We start from the raw sequence: 21790 nt of genomic DNA on the forward strand, positions 1-21790 counted from the left end.
TTCTTAGCAAGGAGATGCCTCAAAGCTGCATGGTCAGTAAAAAATGGTGACTTCGACCCAACTAAATAAGTACGAAACTTCTCTAAGGCATAAACTACAGCTAACAGTTCCTTCTCAGTGGTAGTGTACTTCACTTGAGCCTCATCCAGAGTTCGGCTCGCATAGTAAATAACATTCAGGGCTTTGTCTTTCCTCTGGCCAAGCACCGCTCCTAGTGCATAGTCACTCGCATCGCACATGACTTCAAACGGCAAGTCCCAGTTGGGAGGCTGTATGATCGGTGCAGAGACCAAGGCCTGCTTTAACCTGTTAAAAGCAGAAAGACAAGCATCAATAAACACAAAAGGGGCATCCTTAAGCAGCAACTGTGTAAGTGGTTTAGCAATTTTGGAGAAATCCTTGATAAACCGGCGATAAAAGCCGGCGTGACCAAGGAAGCTCCTCACCCCCTTAACATTAACAGGAGGTGGTAATTGCTGAATCACTTCCACCTTTGCTTTATCAACTTCTATTCTCCTATCAGAAACCAAGTGCCCTAAGACAACTCCCTCATTGACCATAAAGTGGCACTTCTCCCAATTCAGCACAAGATTAACCTCAATGCGGTAACGAACACTTTCTCAAGGTTAGACAGACAATTAGAAAAATCACTTCCATATACACTGAAATCATCCATAAAAACTTCCATGATAGACTCAATATACTCGAAAATATCTCCATCATACACCTTTGGAAGGTGGCGGGGGCATTGCACAAACCAAAAGGCATTCTCGCGATACGCAAAACGCCCTTAGGACGGTAAATGTAGTCTTGGCACGATCGTGCGGTGGATAGGGATCGAAAGAACCACGAATACCCGTCTAAATAGGAGAAAAATTTATGAGAAGCTAACCTTTCTACCATTTGATCAATAAAAGGAAGGGGAAAGTGATCTTTCTTGGTGGCGGCATTTAGGCATGTCTGCGTAGTCTATGCACATCCGCCAACCAATTACTACTCGAGTAGGTATTAATTCATTCTTCTCATTCTTAACTACAGTTGTCCCTCCTTTCTTCGGGACCACCTGTACTGGACTCACCCATCTAGAATTACCGACAGAATAACTAATACCTGCATCCAGCAGCTTCATTACCTCAGCCGTCACAACATCTTGCATCTTCTGGTTCAGCCGGCGCTGACCTTGTCTGCAAGGCTTGTGATCCTCCTCCAGCTCTATCCTATGCATACAAATATCGGGACTAATCCCCGTGATATCATCCAGTGAATAGCCCATTGCCTTCCTGTTTTTCTTAAGTACAGCTAACAAAAGAGTCACCGCTCATCACTAAGCTTGGCACTGACAATGACTGGATATTGCTCTGTATCGTCTAAGAAAGCATATTTAAGATGAGAAGGGAGAGGCTTACGTTTCGGTACCTTTACCTCAATGGAGCAAAGAGTGCTGATCATTTGTTCCACCTGCTCTCCGTCATGCTCATCTAAATCATCAACAAGCAATTCCAACGCAGCGTCATCGTCGTCTGGGCTATCTGCACACTCATCAAAAAGCATAAGAGCTTCCAGTGGGTCCTTTATAAAAGAACCCGACCAGAAGTCATAAATAGACTCGTCAATGATATCGACCGAATAGCAAGTGTCCTCTATCATTGGGTGGGCTAAAAAAATCTTTGGGCGGTGAATGTGATAGCGTCATCCCCTCATCGCAAGAGTCAGACGCCCTTGTCTGACATCAATAACAACCCCAGCTGTACAAAGGAATGGTCTTCCTAAGATAATTTGGGTCCGGGTGTCCTCAGCTATATCCAAAACAATGAAATCTACTAGGATGTAAAGCTTGCCTATTTTCACAGGCACATCCTCTAAGACACCTAAGGGTCTCCTAACAGATCTATCAGCCATCTGTAGGGTAATGTTAGTCACTTTGAAATGACGCATCTTCGATTTCTTGCTGAGACGGAAGGGGCATGACACTAACACTGGCACCTAAATCGCAAAGGGCCTTATCAATAACCATATTGCCTATGACACAAGTAATAGAAAAGCTGCCCGGGTCTTTCATTTTTGGAGGGGCCTTATTCAACAGCAAATTACTAGACTCTTCCATAAATGAAATTGTCTCAAATTCACTCAAATTTCTCTTACGCGTCACAATATCTTTCATAAACTTAGCGTAAGTGGGTACCTGAGTAACAAGTTCGGAAAAAGGGACAGTTACCTGGAGGTTCTTCACGATGTCCACGAACTTACCATACTGTTGCTCGATCCTTGCGTCCTTCAGACGACTTGGGAAGGGTACCCTGGTAGCGATGAGTGGTCCCGCAACCTTTTATTTACCCTTATCAATACGTGACGTCTCCACAGCAGGGGAAGATGACACGGTAGCGGTATTAGATAGTAAATTAGAATCCCCGCCACTTAAAGTACTAGATCGAGTACTTTTATCAGTCGATCGATCATGTTTATCACTCGATCGAGTGATCTCTTCAGCATAGTTACTCGATCGAGTAAGAGTGTCACTCGATCGACTAACTTGGAATTCTGCACCTCTCGATCGACCACCATTTTCACTCGATCGAGTAACAGGATGGGTTGAACTGCTCGATCGAGCAGAAGAGTCACTCGATCGAGTGGTTACAGCACACGCAGCAAGTATTTCCTTCAAAAACTCGTCTAAATCATCATCCGAGTTATCGTTAGCTGTCAAAACCTCGTCTTCCTCATGAGTAAGGTCATTTTGAAAATTCATTGCACTGACTGGATCGCGAATTGGAAGAAGCTTGGCTTGGTCTGTCGCGAGTGTTAACTGCGCGACTTTTTCTTTCAATTCCGATATAACTATTTCGGATTGCCGTGACATACTCATCATAATGGATTTTAACTCGGCAATTTCTTCGTTTGCAGAAGGAAGAATCGGTAGCGGAGCTGGCGTGGAAGGGGTAGAAACGCTCTTAATCTCTTCATATAGCTGAGAGAAAGGAACCCCTTTCTTGTACTTCTTATAAGCAAGGGCGCGCTCTATACTTGCCATACATTCATAAAGGTCGTGTCCTTCCTCGCCACATCTACCACACGACTCTATATGCTCTGTAATCGTAGGCATCTTGGAAAATAAACTTTTAAGGCAAAAGTTAACCTGCAACTAATCAAACTTTGCAGAAGTGAGATCGGCCTCAAGGAATAAATTCCCTGAGACGAGAGACAAACTTAATTAAAGCAACAAGTTTGCGCCACCTCCCCGGCAACGGCGCCAAAATTTGACACGTCTGTCGCGTACCTGTCAAAAATAACCAACTGGCTCTAACTAATATAGCTAGGGAAGTCGGGTCGAATCCACAGAGAGGTAGGAATTTGTCGGCTAAACTTAAGTTCGTCAAGTAACCAAATTGGGGGTTTATAAAATGTGATTTCTAAACTAAGGAGGACAAGGAGAAGAGAAATAAAAGGAAGGAGTTAAACAGATAAAGGAGATCAGCTAAGACAAACGGTTCACCATAATCATCCGGTCGAGTAATCTAGGTCCCAGGTCAATGCAGTACGGTCTAAGGGGTAGCGAACGTCACCTTTCGGTCCTTAATTCACCCTAAAGTGTAAACAGTTTAACTTTCGCCCTCGCTGCAATACTCTATCGTTCGCCACTAGTCTGCCTCTTCCAACCTTTCGGTCCAGGTCAAGGTTCACTAAGAATAAGGGTCTAACTGCGTCGACTCAATTAGGCAATTACAATTAATTGTAGCATTTAAACAACAAAGACGGTACCAGCATTAACCTAGTAAATCGATTACTCTTCCTTCAATTATGGATCCCCTATAGTCTTAGCATAGGGAAATTAGCTACTCATAATCGTCGGATTAACAATTACAATAACCAAATAATTAAGACTAAACATGATGATGAAACTCATAAGAATCCAATTAAGCAATTATAATAACTAGAGAAGAAGGATTTAAAGCAGTAAATGAGATTAAGAAATAAACTAGATTGATAATACCGAATCCGAGTAGCAAAGTGTAGAGGAAGAGTAAAATCCAAGAGCAGTGATAAAGCGTGGTTCAAAAATGAACGAAGTCCAGATAGAGGAGTAACGTAGTGTTCTCCCTCAGTCTTATACTAAAATTCATCCTAAAACCTAATCTATGGACTAATTACAAAAGCCCATAATATGATTAGGCGGAAATTAACTAAAACACACGAAACCACTCGATCGAGGAGATACAAGTCACTCGATCGAGCAACGCTTGCAAACACTCCTCGATGGCTCCTTAAACTGGTCGATCGACCTGTCCTGAGTATATAGAGCATTCGATCGAGTGGTGAATCACTCGATCGAGCTATATAGGCACGATAGGACTTGAACAGCTTCCCGAACTCAGCTCATGCGTCTTCCAAGTGTTAGATTCCCCAGCCCCGGCTCCTTATTTTCCATGAATGCATACAATTGGGACAATTAAGGCTCGATTTAGCTTCTCTTCGGTCAATTCCTGCAAATTACAATAAACGGACCAAAGTAGAATATTCGGGGATATTTGTAGCCCGATGCTACATAAAAAGCACAGAAATGCGTGTAAAAATGAGGTGAAAACCTTATATAAAAGACACGCATCAATTCTTAAAATCTAATCTTTCACAATTTCACTTAATTATTCCCAAATACCATTAATATGACAAAATGAGAATTCATGCAATTACTCTTCTAAATCTCCTCTTATTTTCCAAATAGACATCCAAATCGACACCCCTATACCGTAATAAACTCGTCTTATCAACTTCCCTACACTTAGATCTTTACTCATCCTCGAGTAAACTCAAAAGACTCATTAAAATTTCATACCAACACCGATCCACAGAAGCGTACGAAAGCTAGCAAGACTTACAATAGAACTATTAAGACGGTCTCCAACACAACCAATGGATCACAATAACATCGGAAGAATTTTTCTTTTCACCTAAATCTCTCATTTTGCCTAGAGCGCCCGCCCTTGCGAGTTTTCACTCTAGCTTATCACTTTTTTCAACCTCACTTCTACTCTCAGTGGCACGCAACTCAATTCTTCATTTTATCCGGAGCGCCCTTTCGGGTTTTCACTCCGTCCTCGGCCACATCCCAATCTTGCCTAGGCGCCCTTTCGGGTTTTCACCTAGCTGGGATTTATAATTTCTTTCTTTTTCTTCTTTTTTTTCCCTTTTCATTTTTTTTCTAATTTTTTTTGTTTTTTTTTTTGCTGAAATAAATAACTGAAATAAACACACCACACAAATACAAATGACTACAAATTAAAACGATTCTCCTTCCCCACACTTGAATGAAACATTGTCCTCAATGTTACAAGGTCATAATAAAGGGAAAAGAGAGAACAAACCTCAATGGAGAAAAACGCCAGACGACCAAATATCAATCCTCAACATCGCACCTCCTCCCCACACTTGGCCATTAGCATATTCCATAAAACACACTCTCACAAGGCCAACAATAACGCCCCTTATTACTCCATCCTAACAGATGACCAAGTAGCTCTAATAACATATGTGCCAGCAATAGATTGCACATAAATAAAATACATCTACAACTCCGAGCTTACATGGTTAATCCTAATCTTCTCTACGCCAAAACAACAAACCATCCAACCGCATTAGAAAGGTGCCCACAACAACGCACCGCGGTTTCTCCATACCTTAGCCACTATCCTACCCATCCGACCTTCGTTGTCTCCCTTCTTATGTCGCCAAACACCATAAATCAAGGCAGTTCCGATTGTTTTTTTTTCCTTTTCGGATTTTCGTTTTTGTTCGTTTTTTTTTTTTTTTTTGGAAAAAATTGCACACACAAATCTATGAGTTGCCTCGCAGAAGCGTTGTTGTTTTACGTCGTTGGCTCGAAATCTCGCGGAATGGTAAACCACCCGACTTAAGTGAGAGTCTAGAAAATTACCTTACCAATGAAACGGGGTGAGCACTACTTGATTTGATATATATGACTTGTGTTGCTTTACCGGAGCCCTTCCGGCTAATTAGTTTATCAAACCAAGTCTTACCCTTTCTTTTACCAGCCTCAGCATCTTTAAGATTCTCCCATAGAAGGATACACCTTTTCACCTTAGGGAGAGAGTCCTGCAAAATGTCGCAATCTTTTCTCGGAAGTGGTGGCTTCCGGCTTCTCATAGTAGTATGGTTAGTAGCAATAGCACAAAGAGAATAAACCGCAGAGCTAGTCAAATTAGGTGGATTAATTTCAAATTTAACCACCCTCCCATTAAACTCCATAGTCAAGGAACCATTTGGAACATCAATTCGGGTTCCTGCGGTCTTTAAGAATGGTCGACCCAATAAAATTGGGACTCCATCTACCTCTTGTGCCATATCCAAAACATAGAAATCAGCTGGAAAAACCAGCTGATCTACCTTAACCATTACATTCTCTACTACTCCCCCTAGGGTGAACACTAGACCTATTAGCAAGTTGGACTACCACCCTAGTACTCTTTAAAGGACCACGCTTAAGAGACTCATAAACATGGAAGGGAATGACATTTATCGACGCTCCTAGATCTAACATGGCTCTTTCGAACCGTGTATCACCTATAGTGCAAGGTATAGTAAAGACACCCGGATCACTACACTTAGGAGGAGTCTTACTCTTAAACAAAGCTGACACAAATTCACTAGCTTTACCCTTTGGCTTTTTCAAACTACGTTCCTTTTGATTTCTTTTAATTGTACAAAGTTCTTTTAAAAATTTTGCGTACCTACGAACACTCTTAAACAACTCAAGTAAGGGAATATTTACCTCGCATTTACGAAAGGTTTCGTAAATATCAGTGTCAGGCTCCTTCTTCCTTGTGTCCTTCAAAGCCTTATGAAAAGGTGGTAGTGGCTCATATGAAGGCATGAATGGTGTCACCTCCTTTGAATTAGATGCATCTTCTTCTCCTCCATCTTTCAGTAGATTATCATTTTCCACCACTAACTCCTCTTTTTCTTGAATAGTCACCACCTTAGGCTTAGCTTTTGGCTTTTCAATCTCCACCAATTGTCTACCATTTCTCAATGACACAGCACTCACATTCTCTCTAGGATTCAGAACTGTCTGAGATGGTAAGGCACCCGATTGTTTAGCTTCCAGCCGATTGACCGCAGTAGCCAGTTGACTAACTTGATTCTTAAGATTCTTGAAATTCTGCTTATTTTCTGCTCTATCTTGAGTGACACTAATGGTAAGAGCCCGAATCATGTCTTCAGTAGACATTGATGAACTCGGTGTAGCTTGTGGTGGTGTCTGAGGTACGGAGGGTGGCTCTTGTGATCGTAGAATAAACTGACCTCTAGGAGGGCCAGATGACGGGCTAGCTTGAGAAGTTCCCCAACAGAAGTTAGGATGAGCTTTCCATCCTTCATTATAACTATTAGAGTACGGATCCCATTTCTAGTTTGGAATACTCTCCCATACACCATTCACCGTCTGAGAATCACCCTCTTGCATTTGAGGGCACAAATCGCTCGGATGACCCTTAGTAGAGCATATACCACAAATAACAGTCATTTGTCTACCAGATAACATATCACGGAGAGTGGAAGCAATATTATCAACCTTTTCCTCCAAGCCAGGATTAACACCCATAGCACTCACTCCTCTCCGTGAAGATCTTCTCTCAAACTGTCTAGAGGTCTCAGCTAGCTCTGTGATAACTTCCCAAGCTTCATCTGGATTCTTGTTGGCTATATTTCCTCCACAAGCAGAATGAATCATACGGCGGTAATCTTGGTTTAGTCCACCACAAAAGTACATTATGAGATCATGTTCGGAGTAACCATGGTAGGGGCAACTGGCACATAACTGCTTAAACTTTTCAAGGTACCCGTACAAAGTTTCTCCATCTTGCTGCTCAATATTACTGATGGCTCTTTTTAGTTGAGCTGATCGAGAAGGAGAAAAATACTTCTCCAAGAATGCTTTCTTCATACCTATCCAAGTAGTGATACTCGCCGGTGGTAGATAATTTATTAACCAGTCTCTCGCATTGCCTTTCAAGGAGAACGAAAAGGCTCTCAATTTCAATTGCTCATCTGTGACATCAACTGGCTTCATACCGGTGCACACAATATGAAAGTCCGAAAGATGCTTATTCGGATCCTCAATACTCGTCCCACTAAAACTTGGTAATTGATGTAGCAAACCAGATTTCAGTTCAAAAGTAACGCTATCATCCAATGCTGGAAAAGTGATGCATAATGGTTGAACAGAAAGATTTGAAGCTGTGAGCTCATTTAATGTGCAGGTCTCTCGGGCCATATTCTCAGTGGTAATAAAAATTTCCGACGTATCTGAATCAGAGTGTATATCCTTCTCGGAATCTGGGTGTTCGAAAACAACTAACTGGCTCCCACTGATATGTCTCAACCTGAAAAGTGTTCGTTCAATCTCTGAGTTGTAAGGCTCGAGTGGATGGTTAGTAGAACGAGTATTATGCATAAACAAAACTAAAACAAAACTAAGACTCTATACTACAAAAAAACAAAAATTAACTATTGCCTTCCCCGGCAACGGCCACAAAATTTGGTGAGCAGAAGTCGTATGCTCCCAAAGATAATATTTATAACACTAATGACCTTAAACTAAATATAGTATATGGTAAAAAGGATCAATCCACAAAGAAGGCGATGTAATTAATGTGTAATAATATAGAGTACAAATAACAATATAAAGGGGGGTTTGGTTGATTGATTATAACTAATGAACTACTAAGACAAAGCAATAAGTAAATAAAATGAATTCAGATGATTAAAGGTCTTGGGTCAACAAAAATCCACTATCAACAAACTAATTGGTCTTCGATTGTCTTTAATTCAATTACTCTCAAGTACTCTATTGTGGAAATACAAGTTTTCCCTTCCTCTTAAGTTTAGTCAACTAACTCGAAACGCGATATTAGAAGACCCTAATTATTGAATAATCTAAGCCAAGCGTCTAGATTTAATCCAACGACAGCATTAACAATTCAAGGAAGCAATAAAGATAACGATCTTTAACACACGCGGTTAACGATTCGAATTATATGTCTAGTCTCTACTTCGTCCTAATAACGATGAAACGCATACAAATTATTAGTGTAAAGTTTGCTACTTTAGTCTAGATAAATTGAACAATTACGGATTCAGTTTCTAAACATGCAATAGATTAAAGTAAACAATTACTAATTGATCAGATTAGCAAAAAGAAACAATAATCATAAAATATGAGCAAGAGACATAAACAATACTTGAAAAATAAAAGAGAGAAGGAACAATCTTACAATTAATTAGTCAATAGCTTCAATATGTCGATCCAAGAAAGGGAGAATTAGTTCCTCATAATATCCAACCAAAAGCAATTAGGGTTCTAGAGAGTTTTTTCCCAAATTACACTTATTGAATAAATAATATGAATGATAATATCAACTTAATACTTAACCTAATAAAAATAATAATAATAATAATAATAATAATAATAATAATAATATCCGTAGCTTAAAGTTGGAAACAAAGGAAATAAAACACGAGTAGAGCTGAGACACGGGCGACCCGTGCCTGAACCCGCGACCCGCGCCTCATCCTGCGACCCGCGCCAATCTCTGGTCCAATTCTTTGTCTTCTGCGTATTTCTCACCATAAGAATTTGATGTTGGGCTATAAGGAGACATTTCCCATGTGATGTGTTTGCCATTATTGGGCTCTTGAATTACTTGCCATTATATTGACCCGTTTTCAATAGTCCAACACAAAATTGGATTCCCTTTATATATGTATCACCTCAAATATTAATCCATCACCATTCTTAAAATTTAATCTTTCACAATTTCACTTAATTATTCGCAAATACCATTAATATGACAAAATGAGAATTCATCCAATTACTCTTCTTAATCTCCTCTTATTTTCCCAATAGACATCCAAATCGACACCCCTATACCGTAATAAACTCGTCTTATCAATTTTAATACCTGTCCTTTTAGGGACCCGTTGACCGACGTTGTACATACCTCATTTCTGCACCTCCCGCAAACCACCCGGTGATGATTGGGCCGCATGTTTGGTACGCGGAACGATTTGTGACATTCGTAAGTTTATCATCAAGTGATTTCTCAAACACTAAATGTCTACCTCTTAGTTGTCATCTACGCGCCGATACGGTCGTTTTGGCAGTAATTAGAGTACATTTGGAGTCCGGGCCTAAAACCGTCTTCATTTTCTGATAACCGTTAAATCCCAAGTCAGAATGTTCTGGAATGTTCCGGATATTTCTATTCCATATTTTATAAATATTTCACAATCTTTTATTCTTTGGTAAACAATTTCCCATAATATTCATACAAAATATTAAGGAAAACTAAATTATTCCGTCATTCCATAACTTAAACACGGAAATCTTTCTTCCGCAGGAGGAAACCACTTGGGAACAGACGCAGCAGGTGCTGCGCCTCTTCCAAGAGACGCAGTGACTACTGCGCCTCTTCCCAGGTCCTTTTCTGCGCATTTCTCGTATCTTTTTCATATCTTTTCGAGATTCACTTCCAAAGTCTCTCCGAAAACCTAATTCCGTCGTGTGATTAGTATAAATAGGAGCCTTCGGTCTCACATATTTCTCACGCGAGTGTCCGCCCTTCTCTTCTCCCTTTGCATTCTAGACCTTTGTTCTTACTTTTTCGCGTCTACGTGCTTGAACATTCGACCACGTAAGCTCGGATCCTTCTGAGTACCAGCCTCGTTTGCATGACCGACCAATTTGACCAACTCCACCATAATCAACTTAATTAATCTAATCGTTTTCCTCTTACGAGGGCACTTTCGTTACATTCGAGTTGAGCATCACTAATCGATAACTTAGTTCATCTCGTTTCGTCAAACATGTAAATCTGAGGGTGTAAATCTCTCTTTTATTATTGTTATTTACCTTTTTGTATCATTAATGTAAGGTTTATGTCGAAAACACCTCTTAAAACCGATTTATAAAACCTCGTTTAAAACCCTTTTTACGGATTGCCAGAAGACAGACCGTCGACAAAGGACGCAGCAACTGCTGCGCCTCTTCGGGAGGCTGCCGCAGTTCCTACTTCCTTTCTTCTTCCTTCGTCCTTTGTAATTCGTTTTTCGTTTTTTTGTTTGTTTTCTTTAATTATTTGGTACAATCATGATAATTTCACATGTATAATATTGTTCATCATTAACACGTTTAATTCATCGTTAAATCCGACTTAAATCCCTTATAATCTCATATTTGCGGGTTTTCGTCATTAAACTCAATCCGGGTTGTAGAAATTCGATTTGTTCATGTCGGGTTTCTAGAATTCGATCTTTGATATATTTCCATCTGTCTATTGTCATATTCGTCGCATATTCGTCATTACTTTGTTATGTTTAACCTAATTAATTCACCTATGTTACTAATCAATCTTTCGTTCATGTAATTAATCCGTCTTTAATCCGTCTCATCCATGTTTCGTTGCTTTTATGACCATAAATCACATGTAAATAATGTATTAATCACTTCCATCCGAGTAAATATGTTAATCAATCCATTAAAATCACCAATTTACATTAACGATTTGCAGTTCCGGCTTCACAGCCAGAACTCACCCTTGGAACAGACGCAGCAACTGATGCGCCTCTTCCAAAGGGCGCAGTCCTGCTGCGCCTGTTCTAGGTTGATTTCTGCCTCTGAACTCCCTTTCTACCTTGACCTAGTTTAATTAGTTTACGTATAATTGACTATTAACTGTATTATCGCCTACTGATCTGTTCGTTAATTCTTTCTTTTATTCTTTTTCTCAAATTATCCGTTTTAAAGGTGTTTTCGACATAAATCAATGAACCCGATGTAATTAATGTAATTTTTCATTATTGTAATTTTGTAATTATATTTTTTCATTGTATTTCTTGTATCATTTGTATGCCTTCACATGTAATTGAACTTAAATCCTGATTCGACCCAATCGTATGCTAAATTGCGTGTTCACCGACTTAGTTAATTCACATGCTAGGATTAAAACTTGGATGTTGCATTGCATGCAAATAATCGACGATATATCAAGTATAGATGATGTCCCTAATCATTAGTAGAGGCCGCTATCGAGGCGGGCGGGATTAGATGTTCGATCAAAAGAGCTTCCTAATACGTACCCTCACCCCTTACTCCAGATCTCTGTGAACATCCGTGTTCTTTGGCATCCACGAGAGTCATTCTAGACATAGAATGCTAAGGGTAACGATTGCTTAGTATTCATGCCATTACTTTGTGTCTTGACATGGCACGAGGTATTCGAATGGTTCCAATTTCCCATAAAAATTGGTGGCGACTCCACAAAATGCAAACGCTTGTTCTCTCTCCCAAGCACCCCCGTGGGCCCATTGTCCAGAGTTTGGCGACTCCGCTGGGGATAATACACTTACGTGTAGCCAAGGGTGAAACTTGAACAAGGTTAGGGAATAGTTTGTACAAGACAATTGTCGGTTTTCATAACTCGATCTTCCTAGTTCGTTTCATTCGGCCTTCCTAGGCCCAACCCAACCCATTCGACCAATCGTCCCATCTAAACGGTCTTAATTCTTTTTTGGGCCTAAGGATGGATAGCGATTGACGTCATCCATACCAAGATGCTTACTCTTGTTTGTATCAAGGACTTTCACTACTTGAGGAAATGGACTAGGAATCGGCCTTACTCTTGTTCGGTACGAGCCTCTCCACAAACTTCGGGTTTAATCGTTCGGTATGGCAACCCACCCTTTAAACCAAAACCCTTTTAAATGCACTCAGCATCCCGTTATAATGCTTGTATGAATGTTTGTACCTTACGTGATCACCATTTCTAAACGAAACCATGACGATTTTTATAAAAAAAAAAAAATCAAAATCCTTTTTAAATGAAAATTTCGATAAAGGGGCATTAATTAGCGCAAAACCCAGTCAAAACTCTGTCCGTTTGTCGAGTCAAAATTCGGGCCTAAGCCCATTTCAAAACCTCACTTCGAGTCCACTCCTACAACTACACTATAGTTGACTAGGATACACACTTTCAAAACTGTGTCTTTTCTTCAAAGCTCACTCAACACAAGTGGCCCACACCCACTTCAAGAGTCAAATCATTTCTTCTCTTAGCAAGTGTGTTATAATGGTCGATCGTGTTTTGATTCGTCGTCCATCTCTTATCCAGTTTTCAAGATGCCTGAAACAAGTGACGCTAACTTCAATCAACTTCAAGATGGTAATGATCGAATCCTAGCCGCACTAGCTCAAATCCAAGTTACCCAAGACCAAGTGTATGATCGCCTTGACACCATCGAGGTCCGGATCTACGCCGTAGATGGGAGGTTGCCTCCTCAAGAAAGTGAAGTAGCGGATGACTTCGTGAATGACTTCAGGGATGAAAACCCTCTCATGGGAATGACTGTAGCTGAGAAAAGACTCCAATACTTAGAGGAGCAATTGATGTATCTTAAAGGGGATGACATTTATAGGGAGAATAATCGCAAGTATGAGGCCATCAATTCCAAATTGCCAACCAACTTCAATATGACGGATATCCCTAAATTCAAGGGGCACGAAAACCCTTTGAACCACATCCGTGCCTTCAAGGATTACATGTCTATCAAAGGCATCAAACCCGAGATGTTCTTAAGGATCTTTCCTTCATCTCTTGACACCATCCCAAAGCAATGGTTCTACTCTTTAGAACACAAAAAGATCGCTACTTGGGAAGATGCCGCAATCGAGTTTTCCAAACAATATGCGGATAATGCCGAGATCCAAGTTAACATGCGCACCTTAGAGGTTCTTACCCAAAATGACAAAGAAAGATTCACCGACTTCCTAAGTAGGTGGAGGAAGACTAGTACCCAACTAGTTGAACGCCCGGATGAGGCTACCCTTGTGGAGAAGTTCGTGGACAATCTCAAACCCATCTATGCCAATCATTTGAGATACCAAAACATCAAAACTTTCAAGGACTTAACCGTACTAGGAACAAGGATTGAAGATAACATCCGTAAAGGGCTCTTGTCCAAAATGGTAGGTCGAGGATATAAAGGCTCAACTAGTCGTTCATACGGCTCCACTAGCAAGACCAATGAGGTTAACCTTCTTGAGCCATCCAAGAAAAGTACCCCACCAAGGAAATTCACAAATCTTGGGGACACTTACTCCAATGCTCTAAAGAGGTTAATGAAGCAAGGCAAACTCCAACCCATAGGACCTACTCCCGAACCTGAAAAGAAATCCAAATTCTGGGACGAGAAATCGTACTGTGAATACAATAGGGGCAAGGGGCATGACACAGAAAAATGCTACAAATTGAAAAATGTGCTTCAAGACATGATTGAAGATGGACGACTACCAATACCGCCAGGAGGTAAACCCAACGACACTCAGAACCCTCTTGGGATTCTAGTGATCACAAGTGAAGAATCTACCTTAGATTGTTCACACCTCATTTCTCTAATTGAAGATGAGATCCACGCGATCGAGAACGAAGGGTTTTACTCTACCATCTCCCCTACCATTTCTGACTTTATCACATGGGCAATGAGTGTGGATAGACAAGTTTGGGAATTGGAAAATGTGGTGACAACTTTACATGACCCCAACGCGACACCTAAAGAGCATGTGCCACTAATCTTCTCTCAAAACGCCACTATGCAAGAAATAGTCGCCGTGGTTGATAAACTAGTCGACCAAATCACACGACTAGAAGACGAGATCATGAGAATGAGAGAACTAGCTACAATCAATGGAGTATGGGCCGATGATGATGAGGACGAGTATCTCATTGAAAACTCCCTAGTCAAAGAAATAGTCCAAAATGGTGAAGACCAAGATGTGGACCACTTAACTCGTTCGGGCCGTCCATATCAAAATACTACTCAAAATGGTCCAACCAACGTTGTCACACCAAATGACAAAGAAGATGACTCCACTGATCATATGCTCAAGCAATTACAGAAGACAAAGGCTGATCTTTCAGTCTGGCAATTAGTAGCAAGCTCTTTCCCACATCGCCAAGCTTTACTGCAAGCTTTGGCCAAGCTAAGTGTAGCACATAACTCCACACCCGAAGATGTAGTCAACTTGGTCTTCCAAGAATCACCAAAGCTAAGTAATCCTATTACTTTCTCAGATGAAGATTTGACACCTTTTGGCGCTAGTCACGACTTGGCTCTTTACATCACTGACATTTGTCTAAAGAAGAACGTGCCAATGACCTTGGTAGATGATGGCTCCGCGGTCAACACCATACCCCTCAAAACGGCATACAAATTAGGCATGAAAGAGTCGGATTGGATCCCTACCAATCAAGGTGTTCGCGCATATGATGGTACACGACGAAATGTAGTAGGACTCGTTAACCTAACCATATCCACAAGGCCAATTGAGTGAAAGGTTAACTTCCAAATAGTGGACATTGAGGCTTCCTTCAACATACTTCTAGGAAGGCCTTAGATTCACGCTTCCAAAGCGGTAACATCCACCCTTCATCAAAAGATCAAGATCCCACTAATTGGCAAAGTGGTGACGATCACTTCGTCGCCCATCAAGGCAATAATCGAAAAGAAGTCAAACAATCAAGTCCTTGCGGATCCAGTTTATGAGCTTGGGGGCTTCCAAAGCATAAGCGTCATAGAAAGTGAATTGGCACCCTTATACTACGATCCCTACTCCAACTTGGTGGTCAACCACATACTCAAATCCCAGGGATACTTCCCTGGAATGCCTTTAAACCCTATCCGAAGAAACACCTTCGCACCATACAAGGAAGGCAACTCAAAAAGGATACCACTTGGACTAGGGTACAAACCCACCAAAGAGGAAGTTCTCGAAATGCTTGCTCAAGTTCAGAACCGTAAGTACGTAGGAGTCCAAATGCGACCCTATCTCCCTACCCTAAACGGATACTTCATTAAGGAAGGAAGTCTGAACTTTTTCACGAATTTCCCGAACCTTGGCACTATCTCGAGAGGAAGCTAGCCGGAATCGAGATCTTTCACGATTGCTACTTCATTCCTCCGGAAACGGTTCCTACCGTCAAAACCCGTCAAGCACCTTGCTTAGACGAACAAGCTATTAGTCTATTGTTTGGAGAGGATCGATTTGTTAGAGCCGCACAGGATGAGATCATTACCATGATACTTCAAGACGATCACTTCAATCCTACCGCGTTGATCACAGAAACAAACGCGAATCAGCAGAAAGGATGGAGAAAATCAATCAAGTGGACCAACAATCAAGGAAGACTCTTCAAGCTCACCACTGGAGAAGGAGAGATGTTCAAAGGAGAACCAGAAGACGATGAATTCGAGTCAGAGTCGGAGTCGGAGTCAGAGTCAGAGTCTAGAGAAGTCACTAAGGAGTCTCCTCCTGTCGTCATCCCCATTCCCTTTGTTTCTCCTAGCTTAACCTCAAGTAGTAAAAGTAGTTCAGGAAATGTCCCAACCACTGTCCCTTTACCGCCACTAACCACAGATCAGATGGCTTCTTTGTTTCAACTTTTCTCAAACTTTAATATGAATAAATCAGGTTCTGCTTACTCTTTGTGTTATCTTGAGTGCAATTCTGTTTACGATGATACTGAGGATGACCAATACCCAGACTCAATTGAAATACCTCCCTACGTAGCCAAAGAAATACTACAGGAAGGGGAAGGGGGACCAGTAATAGAGAATACCGAACCTATCAATGTAGGAGCCGAACTAGAACCCCAAGAACTTAGGATAGGGACTACCTTGAGCTCTACCGAAAGGGCTGACTTCATAGACCTCCTACACGAGTTCAAAGACGTTTTCGCATGGTCCTACAAAGACATGCCAGGGATCGACAGGGATATCGCCGAACATAGAATCCCGATTAAGCCAGGTTTTAAGCCTGTAAAACAGAAGCTTCGTCGAATGAGAACAGAATGGGCTCTCAGGATTAAGGAAGAAGTCGATAAGCAATTCAGAGCCGGGTTCATCAAAGTTTCCGAGTATTCTGACTGGGTAGCCAACATAGTACCTGTACCCAAAAAGGATGGGAGAATCCGTGTTTGTGTTGATTTTAGGGACTTAAATAAAGCAAGTCCTAAAGATGACTTCCCTCTACCACATATCGACATATTGGTGGACAATACTGCAGACCACGCATTACTATCCTTCATGGATGGGTATGCGGGTTATAACCAAATCAAGATGGTCATAGAAGACATGTATAAGACCGCCTTTGTCACTCAATGGGGAACCTATTGTTATACGGTTATGCCGTTTGGGTTAATCAACGCCGGAGCTACATATCAACGCACCGCAACTACACTTTTACATGACATGATGCACAAGGAACTTGAGGTATACGTAGACGACATGATTGTCAAGTCCAAGGATAGAGAGGGGCATATTGCGAACCTTCCCAAATTTTTTGCAAGGCTACGAAAGTACAACATGAGGCTCAATCCTTAGAAGTGCGCATTCGGAATAACATCTGGCAAACTCCTGGGATACGTCGTTAGCCAACGAGGTATAGAAATAGACCCTTCCAAAATCAAGGCTCTGATCGAAATGCCACAACCTCAAACAGAAAAAAGAAGTCAGAGGATTCCTGGGAAAAGTGCAATATATAAGTCGATTCATATCGAAACTCACCATGATTTGTGACCCTATCTTCAAGAAGCTCAAGAAAACAGACCACACCATGTGGGATGATGATTGTCAAAAGGCATTTGACCGAATCAAGGAGATATTGGCTAAACCACCAGTGCTCATGCCACCTCAACGAGATCAACCTCTTGGTCTGTATCTCACGGTAACCGAAACAGCCATGGGTGCCATGCTAGCTCAAACCGTAGGAAAAGAGGAAAGGGCTATCTACTACCTTAGTAAGAAGTTCTTGGAGTACGAGTGCAAATACTCACAACTCGAAAAGACATGCCTCGCTCTTGTGTGTGCGACGAAGAAGCTACGCCATTACATGCTTAGCTACTCCGTCAAAATATACTCCAAAATGGATCCAGTCAAATACCTCTTCGAAAAACCCGTCCTCAACGGATGTCTAGCAAGATGGACTTTGATGCTCTCAGAGTTCGATCTCAAGTACGTGCCCCTCAAAGTTATAAAAGGGCGCGCCGTTGCCGAATTCTTTGCATAAAATCCCATCGATGATGCACAAACAATAGACACTTGGTCATTTCCAGACGAGGATATACTCCAAACCGATGCAGACTCCTGGGACCTTTACTTTGATGGAGCATCAAACTTAAGAGGATTTGGGATAGGAGTGTTTCTCATTTCTCCTGAAGGTGAGCATACACCAATCTCTGTCAAACTCGACTTCGAGGTGACAAATAACGCTGCAGAATACGAAGCTTGTCTCATTGCACTACAAGCGGCAGTAAGCTTAGGCATTAAAAAACATCCGAGTATATGGGGATAAATCCCTGATCATCAATCAAGTTACGGGATCTTGGAAAATCCGAAGCGAAAGCCTAGAACCTTATCAAGCCAGAATAGACCAAGTTGCCCAATTCTTTGATCACGTAACATATCTACACCTACCTCGGGAAGAAAATCAATTTGCAGATGCTCTTGCAAAACTTGCATCTTTGATTAATATGCCAGATGACATGGTAGAAATGCCTTTATGTATCGAACGACGGTCAGAGCCGGCTTATGGCCATCAAATCACCGACGAAGAGGAAATCGCACAGGAACCCTGGTTCCAAGCAATCCTAAATTTCAAGCTCAACGGCACCTATCCACCGGATATGGACAAAAGGGGACAACGTGCTATACGCCTACTAGCTTCCCAATACGTTCTCATGCAAGGAGAGTTGTACAAAAGAACACCTCTTGGTATAATCCTAAGTTGCCTTGATCATTCACAGGCGCGGAAGGTGATGGAAGAAGTCCACGATGGAGAATGCAGTCCTCACATGAGTGGGCCCATGATGGCAAAAAAGATCACACGCTTGGGGTATAATTGGACCACAATGGAATCCGATTGCATCAAATACGTAAGACATTGACACAATTGCCAAATCTTCGGGAATGTACAATATGTCCCTCCTTCATTGCTCTACACGATGACATCTCCTTGGCCATTTTCTGCCTGGGGAATTGACATAATCGGGAAGATAACCCCGGCCGGAACAGGAGGGCACTGTTTCATCCTAGTGGCAATTGACTATTTCACCAAATGGGTAGAAGCAGCTTCCTACACTAGTCTCACGGCTAAAAAACGTGGCAGAATTCATACAAAACAACATCATCTGTCGATACGGTTGCCCACATGAGATCATTAGTGATAATGGATCACATTTCCAAGCTGAGACGGAGCAATTGCTAGCCAAGTACAAAATTAGGCATCACCACTCTTCGCCCTATAGACCACAGACTAATAGCGCGGTAGAGGCAGCAAACAAGAACGTTGTCACAATTCTCAAGAAAATGATTGACAACTATCGAGATTGGCCAAGCAAGCTACCTTTTGCTTTGTGGGGATATCGCAATCTATTAGGACGCCCACTGGGCCACCCCTTTCTATTTGACTTACGGCATGGAAGCTGTACAACCAGTCGAGTTAGAAATACCATCATTGCGTATCTTACTCGAAAGTCAAATCCCGGAAGCCGACTGGAAGAGGGATAGATATGAAGAACTCATCCTCCTGGATGAACGTAGGCTATGCGCCTTGCATAATGTCCAAACATATCAAGCACGTATCAAACGAGCTTTCAACAAAAGGGTTAAGCCAAGGAACATCAAGGAAGGAGACTTAGTACTCAAATCGGTTAGAGCTCTTTTACCTGTTGATCCACTGGGAAAATTCAAACCTAATTGGGCCGGGCCATTCCTAGTCAAATCCATACTCCCAGGGGGTGCGTTTAGAATCACAGACCTAGATGGGAATGAGTTTTCCAATCCAATAAACCTCGACCAACTAAAGCGGTATTATGCCTAGAATAGGAACAAAAACGCGCCTCGCGTAACCTCACGTGTCGCTCTTGTGGCACTAAATAAACAGCCCCTGGCCAAGCTGAAATAAGCTAATATCACTCTGCTCTGGCATTTTGACAAATTTGTCATCCTCATATCATCAAATAAACTGCACCTTAAGAGTAAGCAAAAAGCTCATGCTTGTTTTTCTAAGATCATTACAAGCTCTTGCTTAGAACAATTATTCTTTTACATTTACTCGAACTACGCGCAAGGGTTTGATTTCATTTTCTTAATGAATACGTAGGCAATCCTTCGGAAGATACAACCCATTATTTTAAAAATGTAAATAGAAGGACATTTGCATTGCATTTGGAATTCGACAAGAATAATAAATAGAAAATCGCAACGGTTTCATAACCAATTAACCTTTTTTATTTCATTCATTTTCTAATAATAATACGCTACATAATAAATAAAAAAATAGGATAGGATTCTAAAAACCCCACCTTTTTATTACAACAATAATAATAATAATAAATAATAATAATAAAGACTTGGGCTATTCCTCCATTTTCCCTTTGCCCTTGTCATTCTTGTCATACTTCTTGTCATGACCTCGAGCCGGACGCTCTTGCGCCACTTCGGACCTAATCATCAACGGTCTTTCTCGAGGCCTAGACTTCCCATTCTTATCAATCACTTTATCCGCGGAAGGAGAGGTCTTCGGTTTCTTCGAAGGACGAACAACTCGAAACCCGACTTCTTCCTCTCCCTCAGTCAAATGCTTCTCTTTCTCTTTTTCCACCTCGCGCACCTTGTAATCAACAGGCTCGCGCTTCCTCAATCTCTCGCGCTCTTCCGGAGTAGTGGCTTTCCTCCATCGCAGATAAGAATCCGACACCTATAAGGCATTAGCAGAGGAGTTCAAGAACCACACGTTTTTTTGGGCCCATTTAATGGCCCACTCCCTTCGACTCTCAGTAGTAAGCGCCACGGCAGTCTGCGGGACGGTATCAAGTTTCGGGATCGTCTGCTTTAGTCCAACCTGTCTCATCAACCTCTCCGGGAAGATGCACACCATGAATTCCAAGCCAGGAATGCGCGCCGATCGAGTAGGATCCAAAGAAGACACTCCAGTGACAGATTTGAGGTGCCACCATGGTACAATCCACCTAATCAAGGGGCCATCATCACTCTTCAACTTGTTCTCCCAATAATCGCAGACTCGAGTAAAGTCCACCATGTACAGCCTAGTCCTCATTGCAATCGAACGAGCATGATAAGAAGGAACATGAACTGGGGGCTCGATCAATCGAAGGCGCTCCATAAGCCAAACCTACCAAAAGCAGGTATTAGAATCGAAAAAAAACAAAAAAACAAAAACAAAAAAAAAAAAAAAACAAAAAAAAAACGAAAAGAGAAAACAAAAAAGAAGAAAAAGTTCTTTTACCTGCAGAATAACTGGACTTCCCAAGTACGGTAGGTCACGGTTGGCTTTCCTATTATCCAAGCCCAACAGGATCTCTCCTAAGCATAAACAAGCTGGGCTCCTGCGCAGCTCCATTTGCTCAACTAGGCCCAAAAGACGGGGATCACCTCTCAAGTCTTCATCAACATGCCCTTGGAGGACATACACATGCAACAAACAAAATCAAAATGCCCTTCGCCTAGCAACATAAGAAACGGTGGGGTCAGCCCTATTAATGAAACGGTCAATGAAGTCCAACATTCGCACTTCCTTCGAGGTCACTAAACGGTCCACCTCAATTCTAGTCAATCCAAGCAAGTCTCTAAATTTGCTCTTATACCCTTGCGAAGTAGAAGGAATGGCAGGCAAGTGTTCCGGGTCCCACCCACCAATCGCAGCAAT

General features: G+C 41.6%; 1 protein-coding gene across 1 annotated transcript; it reads right to left on the reverse strand.

The window, feature by feature from the left end:
* Positions 1-6397: 6397 nt before the first annotated feature.
* On the reverse strand, positions 6398-7240 carry LOC141614065 (uncharacterized). The gene has a single exon (XM_074432819.1). It carries the CDS (start codon positions 7238-7240, stop codon positions 6398-6400), a length of 843 nt encoding a protein of 280 aa, XP_074288920.1.
* Positions 7241-21790: the final 14550 nt, after the last annotated feature.

This window comes from Silene latifolia, chromosome 11 (assembly GCF_048544455.1).
Source record: "Silene latifolia isolate original U9 population chromosome 11, ASM4854445v1, whole genome shotgun sequence".
Classification (NCBI taxonomy): Eukaryota; Viridiplantae; Streptophyta; class Magnoliopsida; order Caryophyllales; family Caryophyllaceae; genus Silene; species Silene latifolia.

Bases quoted from the DNA above. Each gene is read 5' to 3' on its own strand.
- LOC141614065 (XM_074432819.1), bottom strand. From the start codon at position 7,240: ATGTCTACTGAAGACATGATTCGGGCTCTTACCATTAGTGTCACTCAA.